The sequence below is a fragment of the Leptopilina boulardi genome, unplaced genomic scaffold (assembly GCF_019393585.1).
Source record: "Leptopilina boulardi isolate dan_hultmark-lab unplaced genomic scaffold, ZJU_Lbou_2.1 LbouV2_214, whole genome shotgun sequence".
Classification (NCBI taxonomy): Eukaryota; Metazoa; Arthropoda; class Insecta; order Hymenoptera; family Figitidae; genus Leptopilina; species Leptopilina boulardi.
Window position 1 is genome coordinate 2189733 of NW_026137768.1, and position 19385 is coordinate 2209117.

General features: G+C 27.3%; 1 protein-coding gene across 7 annotated transcripts in view; it reads right to left on the minus strand.

The window, feature by feature from the left end:
• LOC127279045 (lachesin-like) overlaps positions 1-19385 on the minus strand; it is a 276980-nt gene that overhangs the window by 64959 nt on the left and 192636 nt on the right. For all 7 annotated transcript variants that reach the window (XM_051301147.1, XM_051301148.1, XM_051301146.1 and 4 more), the window contains one exon: positions 114-220. In XM_051301147.1, coding sequence (XP_051157104.1) covers positions 114-220 — 107 coding nt within the window. Of the gene's footprint in view, positions 1-113; positions 221-19385 lie in introns of those variants that run through there.

Genomic DNA, 19385 nt, shown 5'->3' on the forward strand with positions numbered 1-19385 from the left:
ACGTTGTATCCTAGACTCCGGAAATAATTCCCGACTTTTTTATGAACAATTTTTCATACATCTTAAAAGCCTCATTCTTTTCGGAAAATCGTCGACGTAGTTAATTAACGTACCTTATGTGTTCCTAAATTTTCAATAATACATGGTAGACTGACATCCCTTCCAAGTGGTACGGTTACATTGGGAATTGGCTCAGCAAACATTGGATGTTGTGTAAGAGCTGAAACACAAAAAGATAATATATTTATATTTATAATTAGAATGTTGTTAAGATTGTAAAAAGGGTCATCCAAAAAGTATGTAATACATATTTTTGGACATTCAACTCCATCTCTCTAACATAATTTAATTTAAAAATGTATAATTTTCATCAAGATCGAATTTATTAATTTTTCTCAATATAAATGTATAAATAACCGCTGCCAAGTTGAAGTATGAACTTTTTGTGTTTATGAAAAATTGTCTATTAATTGATTAACCAGCTTGTTCGGACCATAACCCTAAACCTTCTTGATTCAATTGTATAAGGCCTTGCTTTAAATAGTAAATGATAACGTGTATTTTTAGGGTAACTTATTTAGTATTATAATAATTTTAAGAAGGTGTTAAGTTGTATTTGCAGAGATAGTTTTTTAACATCAATAACTTCGTAATATTTCACAATAAAAGGTTCAATAATAGGTCAATTGATTCGTTTTTAAATATTCTCCAAGTTGTTCATAATACTTTTAAAGATACATAAATATTTTTTAATATATAAGGCAAAAAAGGCAGGTTTATCAAAATTTTTCAATTTCAAAATGTTAATAACTCTGGATAAAATAACAGTAGGATATTCGCTAATAGGTCAAAAGATGCGTCCTAAAAACTCTACAAAACTAGAGATAAATATCTATTGACGTCAATAAATTTTTTAAAGTTATGGATCTTTATTAATATTGCTCAAAGTACTCTCATTATTTGTCCGCCAGTGAGATCTACAATTAAAAAAAAATATCCCTAGCTCTTATAGTATTCGAGATATTTAAGAAAATGTAGTGTATATATATACACAAACATACGGAACGACATTTTTTAAAAATGTAATTTTTGGATTTCTGAGGTCGAAAAACGTAAAGATACATCAAAAAATCAAGTTCGAAAAATTTTGGTATTACAATGAAATAAATTGATAAATTGTATTGATTTCTTGATTGACCTGACGAGGATCTTTCATCTATCAATTGTTGACGAGTAGCTGTGGGTAAGTAGAAAATGGCTTTGTGTAGTGTCTCAGAAGTTCATAATATTTGGCTTACATTAGTGGTTTCATCCACAAATTAAACGCGAACTTTTTTTTATAGAAGTTACATATGAATATGAAATCACGTAAAGAAATAGTCAGATTTCCTAAATTTTTCTAAATCTGTTAAAACTCTTTATTAAAATAGTGATGTAATATAATCTATATTCAAATAAGGTAATCATTAGTTTATATTATAACATTAAATTGCATGTTTATGTATGATCCCGTCCTTAAGAGTGTAGTAAAGTGAGTGATTTAGATCAAAATAAATTTTTTAGAAAAAATTCTCTGAAAGTAAACAAGTCGATAGCGATGCGCTTGCGCGTTGCTATGTCTTTGAACTTGTTACACGGGGGATTTCTGGGTCGCTGATTACGAGTCTGATATCAGATTTTCAAAATTCAAAATGGCGGATCTAATATGACGGACATTTTTAAATTCATAGGATTTGCTTAAAACTTAGCAACCTTTCTACATATTAAAATCCCTAAAATAGTGAAAATCGATTTTTCAGTTGTAAACAGTCTTCTTAGTGGACATATATATATATATATATATATGTGTAGCACAATGTATTATGTAACAAGTTGTATTACAAATTAAAGCGACATGAGAGCGATAACAAATGCATCGAACTGTTCAAAAATAAGAAAAAAACAAGAAGCGCGTTTTTTCTGGTCGCAATACATTATTATTGCTTTCTACTCGGGAATGAAAGATCTCCAGTCAATCTACCAACTCTATTACTCGAGAGATTTAACATTTGTTTGAACGACCAACAAATTGTGTGCTATGTGTTTTATTGATTCATGGTTGGGTTTTCCTTCTCTTTCAGGAGGAGAGATTCTCATAGTCTACAAAGAGACAGTTGAGGATCTTGATTTAACGATGGACCAAACCTTATCATGGAGGTAGCATGATTTCGCTTAAAACATTTATTGTTCTACAACGCAGTTAAACCGAAACAAAGAAACCCTTCCAATCTAAATCCGTTTATTATTAGTCAAATCACTTATTCTTCATTTTTTATTGCTGCTGCCATGTGGAGAAAATATGTTTTCATTTTTATAACACAAAAACATGTTTCACTTTACTACACGATTTTGAGTAGTTATCAATCTAGATATATATGAACAGTATACATTAAGTCTAGTATATTTTTTACAGTAGGTAACCATATTTCACGTATTTCTACAAAATTATTTTGTTATTTTATAATATTTTCACACAACAATGAAACTTTCCTGAAACTTAATATGGGTTCTCTACGTTAGGAATATTTAATTGCAATGTTCTGAAAAGTTTGTGTAGTTGCTTAAATGTTCACACCTATAGAAATATTGATGGTGAAACTTGGGACAATAAAACTTTAGAAACCTTCCCTAGAAATATTTAGAAGATTCTAGAAAACTTCGAATTAAAGGTAATTAATTAATTTTCTTAGTAAATTATTAATTTAAAAACAAATATTAGAAGGAGAATCGCATATTCGATTATTATTAGTCATAAATTCTCGGTTTTTTTTTTGTATTATCTAAATTATTGTTTGTAAAAATCATATAACAATTAACTGTTTCACGGAACCGTCAAATAACTGGCCATCAAAATTGTAAATAAAAACATTTTTCTAAAAAAAATTTCTGGCAAATACACTTTGTATCATAACACGTGACGAGCACAAATTCTTTCATCACGGTCATTTCAATGACCGTATCGTCATGGCTGACAAACTGTTCCATATCCGAAGTCATTCAGGGAATGTACTTCCTGGTACATACACCCATATGATACTCTGGGGTCATCATTCACGAATTCGATGTTAGTTTTTCAAAATTCAAAATGGCGGATCCAATATGAAGGAAAATAATTTAAATAATAATAATAATAATAATAATAATTTAAATAATAATTTAAAAATAGCTTAAATTTTCTTGAAACATGTTACTTCTAAGTTTTTGCTTCTAATATGGGAAACGAGTTTCTTAAAAGTTGATTGAATTCAAGAAAATCCAAGCAATTTTTAAATTCCTCGTCTACTATATTCGATTTGCCCTTTTGAATTTTGAAAAAGTAACATCGAATTCGTGATCAGCGACCACAAACTCCTTCTGATGAGTAACATGTTTCATAAAAGTTCATTAAAAATATTGTCAAAATAAACAATTTGTTTATATAATTTGTTTATAACAATTTTGTTAATATATTAACAATTAGGTTTTTCATTTTTTCAATTTCCGACACGGAATTCGTATGATTTTATACACAATAATAGTCTTTTTCTTAAGAATATACTGATAAAATTTAAAAACAATTAATTTGTTTAAACAATTTAAATGTTAATTGTTTATAAAAATGTTATTAATAATATAAAATTGTTTGGTTTCAAATTTTGCAATTATATTCATTAAAAAAAGGGACAATTTTTGGATAATCAGTATATGTTTCATTAATTTATTGCAAATGGTTGTTGTGTTATTAATTTTTCTTTAAAATTTTGTTAATGCAAAGAAAACTAACAAAAATTTAAAATATCAAAAAACTATGGATTAACATTATATTAAATTTTCGCCCAAGATTGGTTCCATTGTAAGGGAACTTAATATGAAATATGGGAAATTAATATGGAAGTTTGCCCAAATCCCGTCGTCCAAAAAATTTTGCAATGTCCAATAAATAAATTGCAAGCGGTATTTTAAGGTAAAACACTATTTTTTAGTCTTCTTTTTGATTTATAAATTTTTTTAAGCACTTTACCGTGAAGGAATATTTTTGATTCCTATATATTTATCGTGTCAATAATAGTCAAGCTTCAAGGTAAAAGTATTTAAGGAATTTTATTTCAATATGGCGACTAAAGTAGATTTTTGTTTGTAAATTCATAGTAGGATGTACGAAATCTTGAAAAAGGATTTTTATGAAACTTACAATATATGGGTATTAAGGTCGTTGATAACAAAACTGAAGTCAAATTTCAAAAATTCAAAATGGCGGATTCAATATGACAGACGACTTTTTCAAAAATTGATTAGATTCACTTCAAACTTGTAACTCGGGGATTTTTTGGGTCGCTGATTATGAATTTCAAACCATATTTTTAAAATTCAAAATGACGGATCCAATATGGCGGACGAATTTTTGAAAAATGACCAATTTGACTTCAAAATTGTTACTCAGGGATTTTTGGGGTCGCTGATTACAAATCTGAGGTCAGACTTTCAAAATTCAAAATCGTGAATCCAATATGGCGGACGAATTTTGTAAATTCTATATTTTCTTTCTTTTCACTGACACACAAGTCAAATACTTTATGTCATCTTGTAGTACGTTACAGTAATATATTGCTATTTTAATAATAAAATGTGAATATGAGAAAAATGGGTAGGTTTTTATTAAAGTATACATCTTAAGCTAACATATGTTATGTTTTGTTATTTTTTTTATCTTTTATTTAAAAGAATTAGAGATTACTTGCTTTCGGAAATATATCCAAATTAAGTTGAGGTTAATTCCTGTCTTACCTAATTAATTCATATTTTCATTAATCAACTATTACTTTGTCTTTGCAAATACTAAATAATACAATTTTATATTAACTTATATTATTATACTAACGTTTTTTTACGTTTCATAAATAGACAATAGTAAGCTCGAAAAAAAAATCAGTGACTACAAGAATCGTTATCCGATTTAAAAAAAAGGGAAAAATATTTCTACGACCTTCATTACAATCAGCTCAGTCATTAATCGTAGGTGCGCAATCTGAGAATCGCGCTATCAATACCTCTCCCAACAGGAACAAATTTTGCCTTCAATAGAAAAGACGATCATTGTAACAGACCGATAACAACTGATGGCTCTTGATGAGCAGAATCCGCTTCCAACACATCGTACAAAACTTCATTCTAAATGAAAACGTCCTTTTTTCTTGCAACTTTTTTCCAAAACTTAAACAATTTAAAGAAAATTTATTGTAATTTAAAGAAATCACTACAAAATTATAAAAAAAATACAAGATGATTTATTTTCTAATTCGTAAAAAAAAACTATTACACTTGTTATTTCATAAGATTACAATTCGTTGGAAATACATTTTCACCTTTAATTTAAGTAATATTGAAACATCCCGTTCAGAAATTAACGCATTTTGCCCTATTTGAAATGAGCCAGTATCTTGACTTTTTTCCAGATTTGAAAAATTTAGATAAACCAAATATTTAAAATTATCGTTTGTAATAATATTATTAACATCTAAAGAGAATCTTTGTACAAAATTTAGTATTGCCAGTTAATTTTATAATAATAAAAATTATATATTATAAAATAATAATTCTATAACATGTACCCCCACAGCACCGAAACTTTCCTAAATATTTCCTAAAGATTTATTTGAAATGTTTGGAACATTTAATTGCAATGTTTAGTGAAAATTGTGTAAAGATTTAAATGTCCCACTTGAATAAATGTTTAGCGCGAAACTTTCCTCAACATTGATATGAAATTTTCACAAAGTTTCACACTAAACATTTATTTAATCGGGACATTTAAATCTTTACACAATTTTCACTAAACATTGCAATTAAATATTCCGAACATTTCAAATAAATCTTTAGGAAATCTTTAGGAAAGTTTCGGTGCTGTGGGGGTACTGCTATTTTTAAATTAATAATATAACGAGATTCATTTCAATATTACATATATTTTCACTGGACTTTAATTTGTGAAATGGCAATATAGCAATTATTTGTATTCACTATTACATTGTTATATATAGTTTTTAGGAAAAAGCTTATCCGTTTGTTTAATAAATTGAAATTGAAATATACTCGTGTTGCTCGTATGACTTATCACATGAATGTATAACTATGTCGGTTCTTTCGTTGATCAAATATTATTTTATTGACTAATTTTATATATTGAGGTGTTATTTATTTAACGAATTTAAAATTGCGTCTCGATCATCGAAAACGTTATCATTGTAAATATAACATTTATAATATAGGTTTTATATAACATATATACCTCATTGAAGAATATAATTGTTTGTTTTGATAAAAATCTTAAATTAATTTTTAATAGAAGTAATTCTAATAGTGTTTTAATAAAATTTAATTTTGATAATAATTTTTGTACATGATTGTCTATTATTGTTTCGCTACAAATCTCTAGTCAAAAACTCCTATTTATTCTAAAATAGACCGCAACAACTTTATTTGAAATATGATGGTCTAACCTATATCGAAAATTATAACTATATTAGTGACATTCCGAAATAACCATTTAATATGTCTTATATATTATTAAAGAAAATGGATCTTCACCCTTTCATTTTTTATGTAATATAATTTTTTTTTATATTAAATTTTGATGAAGCAAGAATGTAAAAATTAACATTTTTGCTGCAAAATATCGAGATCGAACTGCAGTTCGCGTTATGATATGATTTATGTCGTTAATTTTTATTACGTCCCCCACAACACCGAAACTTTCCTACAGATTTCCTAAAGATTTATTTGAAATGTTCGGAATATTTAATTGCAATGTTTATGTGAAAATTGTGTAAAGATTTACTCTCACAGAAAAAAGGTGGGTAAAAAGTTGTAAAGATAGAGGATAAAAGTCGTTAGGATACAGGGTAAATGATAAATTTGTGATGGATAAAAGTATTACTAAAATATTACTAGAAAAATGGATGTCATATTTTAGTAAACTGTCTAATTTTAATAAAAATATTAGTAATTTTACACTTAACTTATTAAATCCACAAATTTTATATAAATAAGTAATTATATGTGAAAATATTTTGCCTATAATTATTGTCTATTAATAAAAATATCTTTGACTAATACAACTGACAGCTGACGACAGTACGTAAATAATCATAACTGGGAAATTACAACTCAACGTCCGTATTGTTGCACGAAAGCAGAGTTGGGTAGTAACTGAATTTTTTGTGCATATTACACTGAAAAACTTTTGGGGCAGCTGCTCTCCCAATCGAAAAATTTCTATATTAGTTTGTTTACTAACTTGAAATCTTTTACTCCTGCAGTAATTCCCACTTAAAATATATATTTTATATCTTTTTTAATAACATGCATACTGGATATTGTTTAATAATGTTAAAATGTAAAATGTGATTAGTAAACAAACTTCTCTAACCTCAATATTTATATTTTATCACGAATTCAGAGAATCTATCAATGCAAATGAATCAAATATATAACAAAATTAATTATCAACACACATTTTAATTTTATTATATGTCAACAAGCGTTTTCCGTGTTTAAACTATGAATAAAATTGATGAAAGTGGAAACAAATTTTCTTCCCCGTAAGAATTTTGTTGTCCCTCCAGGCCTCTGACGTTATATCTTGAACTCGAAATATCTCGATGAACTGACACAGCCTAATTGGGATCAGAAATCACGCGAAACTGACCCACCCCTGAGCCTTCTTGTGACAACCATCTTGGTTTTTTATCTCTTTCTTTTGTATATGTTAGAGAAACACGGAATGAAAACATGGCCACCACAACAAGGCTCTCACCAGATGGCGTATCGCAGTATTTCAGATCCCAATATGCACAAAAAATTCAGTTACTACCCAACTCTGCTTTCGTGCAACAATACAGACGTTGAGTTGTAATTTCCCAGTTCTGATTATTTACGTACTGTCGTCAGCTGTCAGTTGTATTAGTCAAAGATATTTTTATTAATAGACAATAATTATAGGCAAAATATTTTCACATATAATTACTTATTTATATAAAATTTGTGGATTTAATAAGTTAAGTGTAAAATTACTAATATTTTTATTAAAATTAGACAGTTTACTAAAATATGACATCCATTTTTCTAGTAATATTTTAGTAATACTTTTATCCATCACAAATTTATCATTTACCCTGTATCCTAACGACTTTTATCCTCTATCTTTACAACTTTTTACCCACCTTTTTTCTGTGGCTCTAAATTTGAATCAGCGGAAAATCGCTGATTGGACAGCTATAAGTATGCAGCTGATTCAAGCAGCGTATATACATTGATAATTAGCGCATATACACTATTTCATCAGTGTATATACGCTGTTTGAATCAGCTGCATATTTAGAGCTGCAAATTAGCGACGTTTCGCTGATTTAAATATATTTAGCGCGAAACTTTCCTGAATATTTATTTAATCGGTACATTTAAATCTTTACACAATTTTCATTAAACATTGCAATTAAATATTCCGAACATTTCAAATAAATCTTTGGAAAATCTTTAGGGAAAGTTTCGGTGTTGTGGGGGATGTTATAGATAATTAGTTTTATAATTATGAATTAAAGGCGTAAATTATTTTTTTTTTGTTGTATTCTTATTTTTTTGTTTTGAAAAAAATTAATTTGTGACTAATATCGACATTCTTTGTGAGAATTAATTATGGATTTATTTGTTATATTATGATTGTTCTTTTATTTTGATACCGCATGAAACACACTCAACAAAAATCTATTTCCTCTTTTTTTAATTAACATCCGCGAGCTAAACAAATTTAATCTATGTACCGGTTATCAATATCGAGATACATACGTATTTTTGAGTTATTTAAAAATTTTGATTATAAGCTTTCTTTTGAGAAATCCGGCGCCAAAATTTTTGCGATTTTTATTGTAAGATTTAATTATTAATTTTTTTTAGAATTTTGTTTGCCATCACTTTGTCTTCATTACGATATTAAAAGTGGACAATTTTTATTCCTAATTTGACATAGAAATTGCGCAAATAAATTAACTAGCGATTGATACTTTAATTTATTCAAATATTTAATCGATCAGAAAATTTATCAAATCACATAGTATAAATAAATAATAAATAAAAAAGTTAAAACTGGCATATCTCTTTTACGTGCAAATACGAAAAAAACACTAACAGGGCTTTTCTTTAATTTTCAACTTTTTCAATAGAGATAACTTGGAATAAGTTGCTTTTAATAGTAAAAAAAACGAAGTAAGTAACACTCAGAAACTCTTGTAGGTGATATAATGTTGAAATTTTAATGGTACTTACTTACGAAACTAAAAATTAAGCGCAAACATTTACTGTTTACATTTTATTCCAAATGACCCTAATAAAAATTTGGTTTGATTGCTATTCTGTTAAATGGAAATTTGAACAAATTAAAATTCTGACAAAGCAAAATTCGCTTTCGTTAAAAAAATTCTATCTAATGAAAATTCGTCAAAATGGCTTTTCTATTTTATAAAAATTCGAACACATGAAAACTCGATCAAATAAAAATTCTGTCAATTGAATATTCGGTTACGTAAAAATTCTGTAATATGGAAAATCGATTTAATGAATATACTGTCAAATAATAATTCAAGGAAATGAAAAATCTGCTAAAAGAATATTCTATCTAATGAAATTCTATCAAATGGAAATTCTAGCAAATCAATTTTAGAACTGATTTATTCGTCCCTCAATTATCAGATTTTTTTTTAATCTTTTTTTTCTAATATTTAAATAAATTTGTACAAGATTGTAAAATTAACAAAAATTTGCCAAATTAAAAAAATATTGGTTTATTTATTAAAAAATAGGCTCTTATCAATTAACTTACAAAAATGTCAATTTTGAGGAAGTGTATTTTGAAAAATAATTGGGATATAACATTTTTTTTTTGTAAAAGTTTGGATAAAAATGTTTAGAATTTTAAAATCTTATAAGAAAGACAATTGCAAATGTTATTTACCTATTCATAATTTTATTTATATAAATATAGGTATTATTACGCTAGAAATTTTTAATTACTAATTTTTGAGTATAAAAAATAAACTGACATAAGAAAATTTTGAAGCTAATGGTTATTAACATGCAAGTAAAATTAAGCTGCTTATTGTGGGTATATTGAATTACAATAAATTACCTGTTTATTTTTAAATTATAAAAAAAGCTGTTTGAGTAGCTGATAGGAAAATTGGGGTAAAAGCCTTGCGAACATAAACGGGTTAACATATTTTGATTAATTTATCTATTTGGAAGAAATGCTGATAACTTTTCTTTTACAATTATTATTTAAATAAATATTCTAGATCTAAAATGACTCCAAAAAAGTATAAATGTCATTTCTAAACAGATTAATTGATCAAAATATTTTAATGCATCTTTGCTCGCAATATTTTAAACTCACTTTTGCTATAAACATCTCATTTATTAACTTATAAATTAATTTGTTTATTTATTGAATTCTATAGTATATTTGTAAACGTTTTTCTATTTAATGAAAGAAATTCCCTCTTTTTCTAAATATCACAAAGTCAGAATATTTAAAAATTAATTATTTTGTATTCAAAAATGGAACATGTACGTGTACCATTAGTAGAATAAATTTCGTAAATTTTTAATTTCAAAAAGTTTTGTTTAATAAAAGTATAAAACAAGCGAGATTCTTTTTCCGATACAGAGATTATATTTATGATTTTTTAATTTCAAACAATGCCTCTTCAAAAGTTGGTAAAAAGGAAATTTTCTATTTCAAAAGTGAAATTCATTTATTATTTAAAAAAACAAAATTTTAAATGCCATATAAGCAAAAAAGTAAAGCTTAATTCTGTTATAAAGAATAAATTTAGATTTTTATTAATTCTATATATAATTCCTTATCAATTTCTCAGGAAACATTCAAACTGGTTATGTTTAATAATTTGGATGAATTTAAAGGGAAATATGCATTAAATACACTAAAATCTTTTCCGAGGGTTATTAAAAAAATGATGATCAATTTATATGTATATTAAAGAACTGTCAAGCGTAAATAATTTCGCATGAAGACTTTTGGAATTGGCAGTATGACAAGTAATACAGATGAGAGAAGAAATATAATTAATATACAATAAAGACACTTGCTTTATTTTATTTTATTTCTAATTGATGAGTTCAAAATTCGTTTAAATCATAACCTTAGAACTTTTATATAAATTTGAATGATATCTTGAACTGGAACTTGAAGATAGAAATTGGAAGAATTTGAATATCTTGAAAAGAATTTGAATAACTGACTAAGAACTGGATAAAGAATTAGAATTTGAATAACTTTGAATTAGAAGAAAGAATTGGGAATTAGAACTCGAATAAGAACTTGGAATTAGAAGAAAGAACTGGAATTGGAAATGGAATAGAACAAGAACTGAGAATAGACTAACCAGATACCACGGAAACTTGCAGCAAGCTTGCTAGGAGCTTGTCTGAGCTAGCGAAATGTCCCACCCAGGGCAAGCTTGCCGTGAAAGCTTGCTGTAAGCTTTCCAGGAAAGATTGCTGCAAGCATACTAAGAATGATTGCGGCAAGCTTGCCGTGAAAAATTGCTGTAAGCTTGCTACGAAGGGTTACAGGAGAATTTCAACAAGCTTCTGGAAAGGTTGCTGCAATTTTTAAAAAATACATTTTAAATTAAAAAAAAATTTATTTGTTTTCTAAATTTGAAAATATTTGTGACGTTTATTATTATTAATTATGTCCTGTTTATTTTCATTTGGAAACTTAACGAGAAAATTTTCGAAACAAATTTGAGGGACACTAACCAAAGACCCTAACCGAGAACCTACTCGACCAACTATATCAGAGAATAAAAAAATCTTGCTCTTAACCCTCGACTGTTTTTATGAGTTGAAAAACAGTTGAAAAACGGCGGGTTTTTTCAAAATTCTTTTAAATTGTGTTTTCTATTTTATTTGTTAATTAATCAATGTTATTATTGTTATATTTTATGGAATTTATTTAAAATATGAAAATACTTATTGAAAAGATAAGTTCAGTTCTTATAAGAACTGACTTTTTCATTAGAGTCTTTAGTTTTCATATTACTATCCCTTCTTAAATTTTAAGTCGGTACAAATTTTTGGGGATGAATATTTTTGAGAGTGGAAGTAAAGGAGGTTGGAAAATATTAGTGATTAGATCTATTGAAAAGAAAAATAGGAAAAACTTATCAAGTAAAAGATATTATTGGGTCCTTCAAGCCCAGCCCCTGTGAGGGATGACTTTGTGTGGGCGTATCTTGAGATTAGGGTGTCTTGAAAAGTGGGGATTCTAAAATTCAAGGATGACCCAGTACAAGCCAAAATTCACTTTTTGAACGAATTTTAAAATTTACATAATTTCTTTAAATTATTTATATCAATAACAATATTTTTGTTCTAAAGTTATTAAACAAATGAGAATACAAATATTATTTGATATGAATATTATTCATTTTCGGCGTCCTGTAGTGTACGCTTTTTGTAATTTTCTCGAATCAGCATTGGATCATTTTTTTAATTTCCATTCTACTTTAGCTTTGTTACCGGAGAAGTAATTGTGACTTGTTTCAAAATTTTTAATGTAGTACACAATTATTTAGTTTTTTATTATTTTACTTTATCCTCAAATAAGACATTAAGAACTCCTTAATCCCAGTAATATAATTAAATCGTAAAAGAAGTTGGAAATAGGTTAGACTCTTATAATTGGAGAATATCGCTGATTTCAATCACGAACGATCGTTTTTACTAATTAGTATTTATTTTTTTGTAAGATTCAATTACCAAACTCATTGCCAGTCTAGATAGAACATATATCGATCGAGAACTACACAGCAACACTGCGAAAGGAAGAAAAGGCTGCACGTCCTTCTACATCCGATCATGTAGCAAAATTGTGTTTCAACGTACGTGACAATGGTAACGAAGGCAGACTTTGTGTTGCCGAAGGGTTATCGGATAATGATGAACTGGTCAACTAACTTGAAACTAAACCCTTTAAGTCATAGTAATAGTAGTCTCCTTTTTATTGGTTTAGCATACAGACTGGCATATAGATCAGAAGGCATTATAATGCTACTCTTGTATTGAGAGCGTGTATCAAGACCACGCAGAGACTGGTGTATAGAGCGACTAGAGAGAACTACGTGGAAGTAGTGGACGAGAGTATGAGAGGAATGTTTCAGACTCCATTACTCCAATTGGAGTGGGAATACCGGGAGGTCCCTAAACACCCCCTCATATTTCGGACAAACACTCTAGCCCATCGACCGGTCACGTTTGCAAAAGCGAAGGTGTATACTCTCCTATACCTACACTCTATTTCTTCTCTTTCTCCATTTTTTACATCTTTAACTTAAATAAATTAAAATTTTCATTTAAACATTACTATAAGTAGTTGTATTTCATAAAACAACGATAAAAACAATGCAAACTCTCTACAAATGTATAATATTCGTAATTTGCATAACAGAAGTCTGTTTTTAAAGATTAATATTCAAAGTTAAAATTCAGTATTATATTCTTTAATTTATGAAATTTGATTATTGCTCAGGGTATATGGTTATTTTGGTCTTTCATCCTCAACAAACCATTTCATCATACGCCAATGTACATTATTTTTTTCTAATTTTTGTTCCTTTCATATAGATTTTAAAGGGAAGAAGATCTGATATTTACGAAAAACATGTTTTCTATTCTTTAGTACAAATTATTTATTTTTTTCTTTTAGAAACGATATCCTACTTCAAAATCCTGTACAAGATATCTTGTGTTAGAAAATGTATATGTTCAGCAACTGAAGTTGTACCAATTCTGGTGAAGAAAATGTACAATTTCGGCACCAGAATTTGAAACAAGTGTTCTTGTATATTGCGACCTCTGCTTTTCCGATGACTATATATTACGGTTTAAATCTTCAAAAATATTAAATCTAAAATTTTTTCCTTTTTATTTTCTAAAAGCTAATAAAATTCTGAAAGAAATGACAACTTGATATAAGGATAATAAATTAATATTTTTCAACGTTCTTGGTCTTATTGAAATAATATTTTATTATACAATTCAAATTATATAAAACAATTCATGTCCACATTCTGCCCTAGCCCAATCAGCACGAAAACTTGCAGGAAGTTTGTCGTGCAAGATGTAGCAATGTGCAAGCAACAAAATGTCCTCTTGTGGCAAGGTAGTTAAGCAAGCTTGCAGCGAACTTGCAAAAAACTTGCTGCAAGCTTGTAAAATAATAAAAAAAAATTTTTCGAAACAATTTGTTACTAAATAAACATAAACGGCACCCTACTTTGGAGGTTAAAAAATTTATTGCGCAGCCGTTGGAGCATCCGTTTACAACGGCGCATCGTATTAAGTTTTGCAAACTTGCAGCAAGCTTGCCACAAGAGGACATTTTGTTGCTTGCACCAAACTTGCTACATGTTAGCACTGCAATATTGCACATCTTGTACGTCAAGCTTCTTGCAAGTTTGCTGCAAGTTTTCGTGCTGATTAGGAGCATATGCAAACCGTGAAATTTGGCTCAAAAAATTAAAAATATTTATTTGAACTTATTCAAGTAATATTTTTATAATTCAACAAATTACCTTTTTGTGATAATATATCCAATAATATAATATATACTTTTCGTGATATATATATATAATAATAATAATAATAATAATATATACGATTAGGTACATGAGTAAGAAGAAGGTACCCCCACAGCACCGAAACTTTCCTTTCTAAAGGATTTTCTAAAGATTTATTTGAAATGTTCGGAATATTTAATTGCAATGTTTAATGAAAATTATGTGAAAATTATGATTTAAATGTCCCACTTGAATAAATGTTTAGCACAAAACTTTCCCAAACATTTATTCAAGTGGGACATTTAAATCTTTACACAATTTTCACTAAACATTGCAATTAAATATTCCGAAAATTTCAAATAAATTTTTAGGAAATCTTTAGGAAAGTTTCAGTATCGTGGCCCGGGATAAAATGAATAGTATTCGAATAAGTATACACAGTAATCGGAATATTCGAAATTAAGATGACCAGTCAAGGGTTTCTCGATGCAAGAGATCCTATTTTATAAGTTTTTCGGTACCTGTTTTTTTCTTATAGATTTATTTAGATAGAAAATGTGTGAATTTTGAAGATGCAAAGAGACGAAGGAAATGTTTTTAAATGTTTAGTATTTTTTCAAAAATTTTCCTAAGGCAGACCTTTAAGTTTGCTTTCTAGCAAACTTTCAGTTGCTTTCTAGCATTTGCCAGGAACGAAGGGGAACCTACAGTCTGTAGTTAGTGAGTTAAAGTGAAGAATTTATTGAGAATTTATTTATTAATTATTATTTTAATGTAATATTTAAAGTTTTTTATTAAACGAAATAATTTGAAGTGTAAGATAATTCTTTAACTAAAAGAATCCTGCACTAAATGATACAAAATGCATTAATGACAAATTACCCATCGAATGGTACGAAATCATATGCTGAAAAAATTATAAGGAAATCAAGTAAGTTTTTCATACATTTTTTATTTACTTTTAACCAGAAATTTATATTTTATTAAATATCATAATATAATATTAATATTATAAATGTTAACCTTATATTCACTGCCGATTGTAATAGTTTATTTAATAAAATATTGTATAAAAAATTATAACAAAAAAATTTTAAAACAAAAATAATTTAATAACATTGAAATATTTAAATATATCATTAAAGAATACAACTTAAAGTTGACATTTTTTTCAGGTACGGAATTATGAGTTTTGTAAAGGATATACCACATTACTTAATCGCTTCAAATATTTAATTCAGATAGTTATTTTTTTATTTTTATCTATTTATTTATTTAACTTGTATAGTAGTTAATTAAGTATTAAATATTATGTATAATTATGTTATTAAGGAAAAAATTTTGTTTATATTTGTGTTTATATGTATCAAAAAATATTCAATGTATAAATTAATTATCAATTAATATTATTTATTTTTATTCATATTTATTATTAAGAAGAATTTTTGTCTATATAACAATGCGACATCTATTAGACACCATTAGAACTCTATGGTTGGAGTTCATTACAAGATAATTCAGAAAAATTTATATAATATCCCAATGTATACGAATGGTATACTCTCCTCTCTATGTGGTAGATCTTAGTATACTATCTGTTTACTTTAGTAACTTTTCTCAAAGTATTCCACAGTCTACCTTTTGGCACGGAGGAATACTTATTCGAATACTATGTGACTCAAGTTTACTTTTGGAATACCTACATTTTTCTTCCCGGGGGGGGGGGTAATTATTTACAATGAAAACGTAATTTTATTATTTGGTTTCTTATTTTCGCGATTCTTTGTCTCGGAAGAGTTTTGACTTTGTTTATCTGAAAAAAATGTATAAAAATGTTAATTTCAAAAAAAATTATTACCTACTATTTTAACTGATGTTTTAAAACAGCTTGAAAAATTATAATATTTATGTAAAAAAATTTATGAAATTCAGTAAAGTTAAATATATTCGATAAATATTGTAATTAAAATTCAAAATTTACTTTATTTAAATGAATAAAAATTCACAAAATCAAAAAAACGTACCTTTGAGTATTGAAATTTTTCAAGTTATTCCAAAATTCAAACTTCAATCCCTCCTCGAGAAATAACTTTTTCACGCTCTCCTCAGACATAAGGCATAAGGTATATAATAAGGTCCTTATTTTTAAAATTCTTTCTGTTAATAACAAAAATTACGTAATTGTAAAAAGAAATTTATTTTTAATATTTTCTTTTATTCTATATAAAATTTTTGTTCTAATAATCAAATATTTAATTTTTAGGTTAAGTGTGCGAAACTGAATTCGTTATACTAACTTTTGAAGCGTTCTATATATTCCGCCATGTTATTTTCGGAGATGCTTCTCTACTTTTTCATTTAACATTTTTGAATAATAATTAATATTTACTTACTAATATATCACTGCATTTAACTAAACTTTTCCACAGTTAACTGTCCATGCCTTTTGACGCGAAGGAAAACTGGAGTCACGCCACGCAATGCCGGCCGGATACGGTGTTTACACGCACGAAGTTTGTGATTATAAAATTAGAAAATAAATTTCGATGCCAAACGGAAAATCTTATCTATTGTACGATTAATATTGTGTTTATGAGTTAATAAATCTAGGTAAACGGGTACCAAGTTTTTTTTCGGTGTGGTGATGAACACTTGTACGATGTAGTTTAGAATTGACAAACAAAATTTCACAGAAAAATTGAACATTATGTTATACACGAAAAATCTATGCAGCATACTGCAAGCTCGCTGCAAATGTTGATCACCAAGGTTTTTTCATTACGCGAGACCTAAGAGTTCCTTCTGTCAGGAATTAAATTGCTTAAGTCCCGAAAAAAACAAAATTATAAATATCATATTACAATTCTTTACATTTTTGACATTTGTATTATATTAAATTAACAATCATCTCTTTTTGTTTATAATATTCAATGTTTTCTTTATTTCTTATTTACATGCCTGATGGACGGGGGGTGAAGTTCGATAAATTTATTTTTGCGGGATCTTCTTCATTTTTTTAAATCTAAAACCAAATTTTCGCTTATTCTAACTGTTGATTTGGATTTAGTGACTAATTACATTAAAATTGAATATATATATAAAAAATTAAAAATAACGGATCCAATATGGCGGACGAAAATTTAAAAAAGAAATGAAATCGATTGAAACTAGTTACTCGAAGGTTTTCGAGGTCGCTGAATACAAATTAGATTTTAAAAATTCGAAATGACGGATCGAATATAAGTGAAGATTAAATTTTTTCTGATTTTCTTGAATCTTGTTATTTAGGGGTTTCTTTTAGTCGCTTACTCTAAATCTGAATTTTTTTGTATTCCAGATATGGTTTATTGTAAATGTTATCGGAATTTCATCGCAATTCTGTGAGAATACAATCTCAAGTAATATAAGGAAGAAAACGTACCATATGGCATTCTTCGCACTCGAAATTTTTTTTGTGCCGATGATATCTTTAAAATTCAATTTAATTAAAATCATGCTTTAGATATTGGTAAAAAATGGTTGAAAATATTATAAATACTGTTTTTTTTATTACGTCAAATATTTTTGTATGAAAAGTTTATAATTTTATAAAGAAAATATATATCTGTTTGAAAACTTTCCAATCAGTTCATATGCTTGCCTTGTAAGGTGTTCAAACTTGCACGGCAAGCATGTGGTAAATTATTTGTCACAACCTTGCCGCGCAAGTATAATGTTTAATTACGTGAAATTTAATTTCGTTTTTTTGAGATACAATTTATTTTTAAATACATAATAAAGATTATTGCTGATAGGTAAAAAAAGGTTTACTGCGCAGCAGTAAAGGTCCAATAGAATTCGACTGCGCATCGTTTTTAGGTTTTTGAACCTAATGCGTCAATTTCACAGCAAGCCCCGGGATAAAATGCATAGTATTCGAATAAGTATACGCAGTAATCGGAATATTCGAAATAGTATTCCAAACGGTATTGAAAGTATATAGAGTATACCAAATAGTATTCTAACTTGTATACATAATCTCCACTGCAAGAGGTCCTATTTTATGAGTTTTTCGGTACCTGTTTTTTTCTCATAGATTTATTTAGATAGAAAATGTGTGAATTTTGAAGATGCAAAGAGGCGAAGAAAATGTTTTTAAATGTTTAGTATTTTTTCAAAAATTTTCCTAAGGCAGACCTTTAAGTTTGCTTTCTAGCAAACTTTCAGTTGCTTTCAAGCATTTTTCAGGAACGAAGGGGAACCTACAGTCGGTAGTTAGTGAGTTAAAGTGAAGAATTTATTGAGAATTTATTTATTAATTATTATTTTAATGTAATATTTAAAGCTTTTTATTAAACGAAGTGACACAATTCATTAATGACAAATTACCCATCGAATGGTACGAAATCATATGGTGAAAAAATTATAAACAAATCAAGTAAGTTTTTCATATATTTTTTATTTACTTAACCAGAAATTTATATTTTATTAAATATTATATGGTAATATCATATTAATATTATAAATGCTAACCTTGTATTAACTGGCAATTGTAATAGTTTATTTAATTAATTATTGTAAAAAATATTATAACAAAAAAATTTTTTATAAAAAATAATTTAATAACATTAAAATATTTAAATATATCATTGATTAGAATGCAACTTAAAGTTGACATTTTTTTCAGGTATGGAATTATGAGTTTTATAAAGGATATACCATATTCCTTATCGCTTCAAATATTTAATTCAGATAG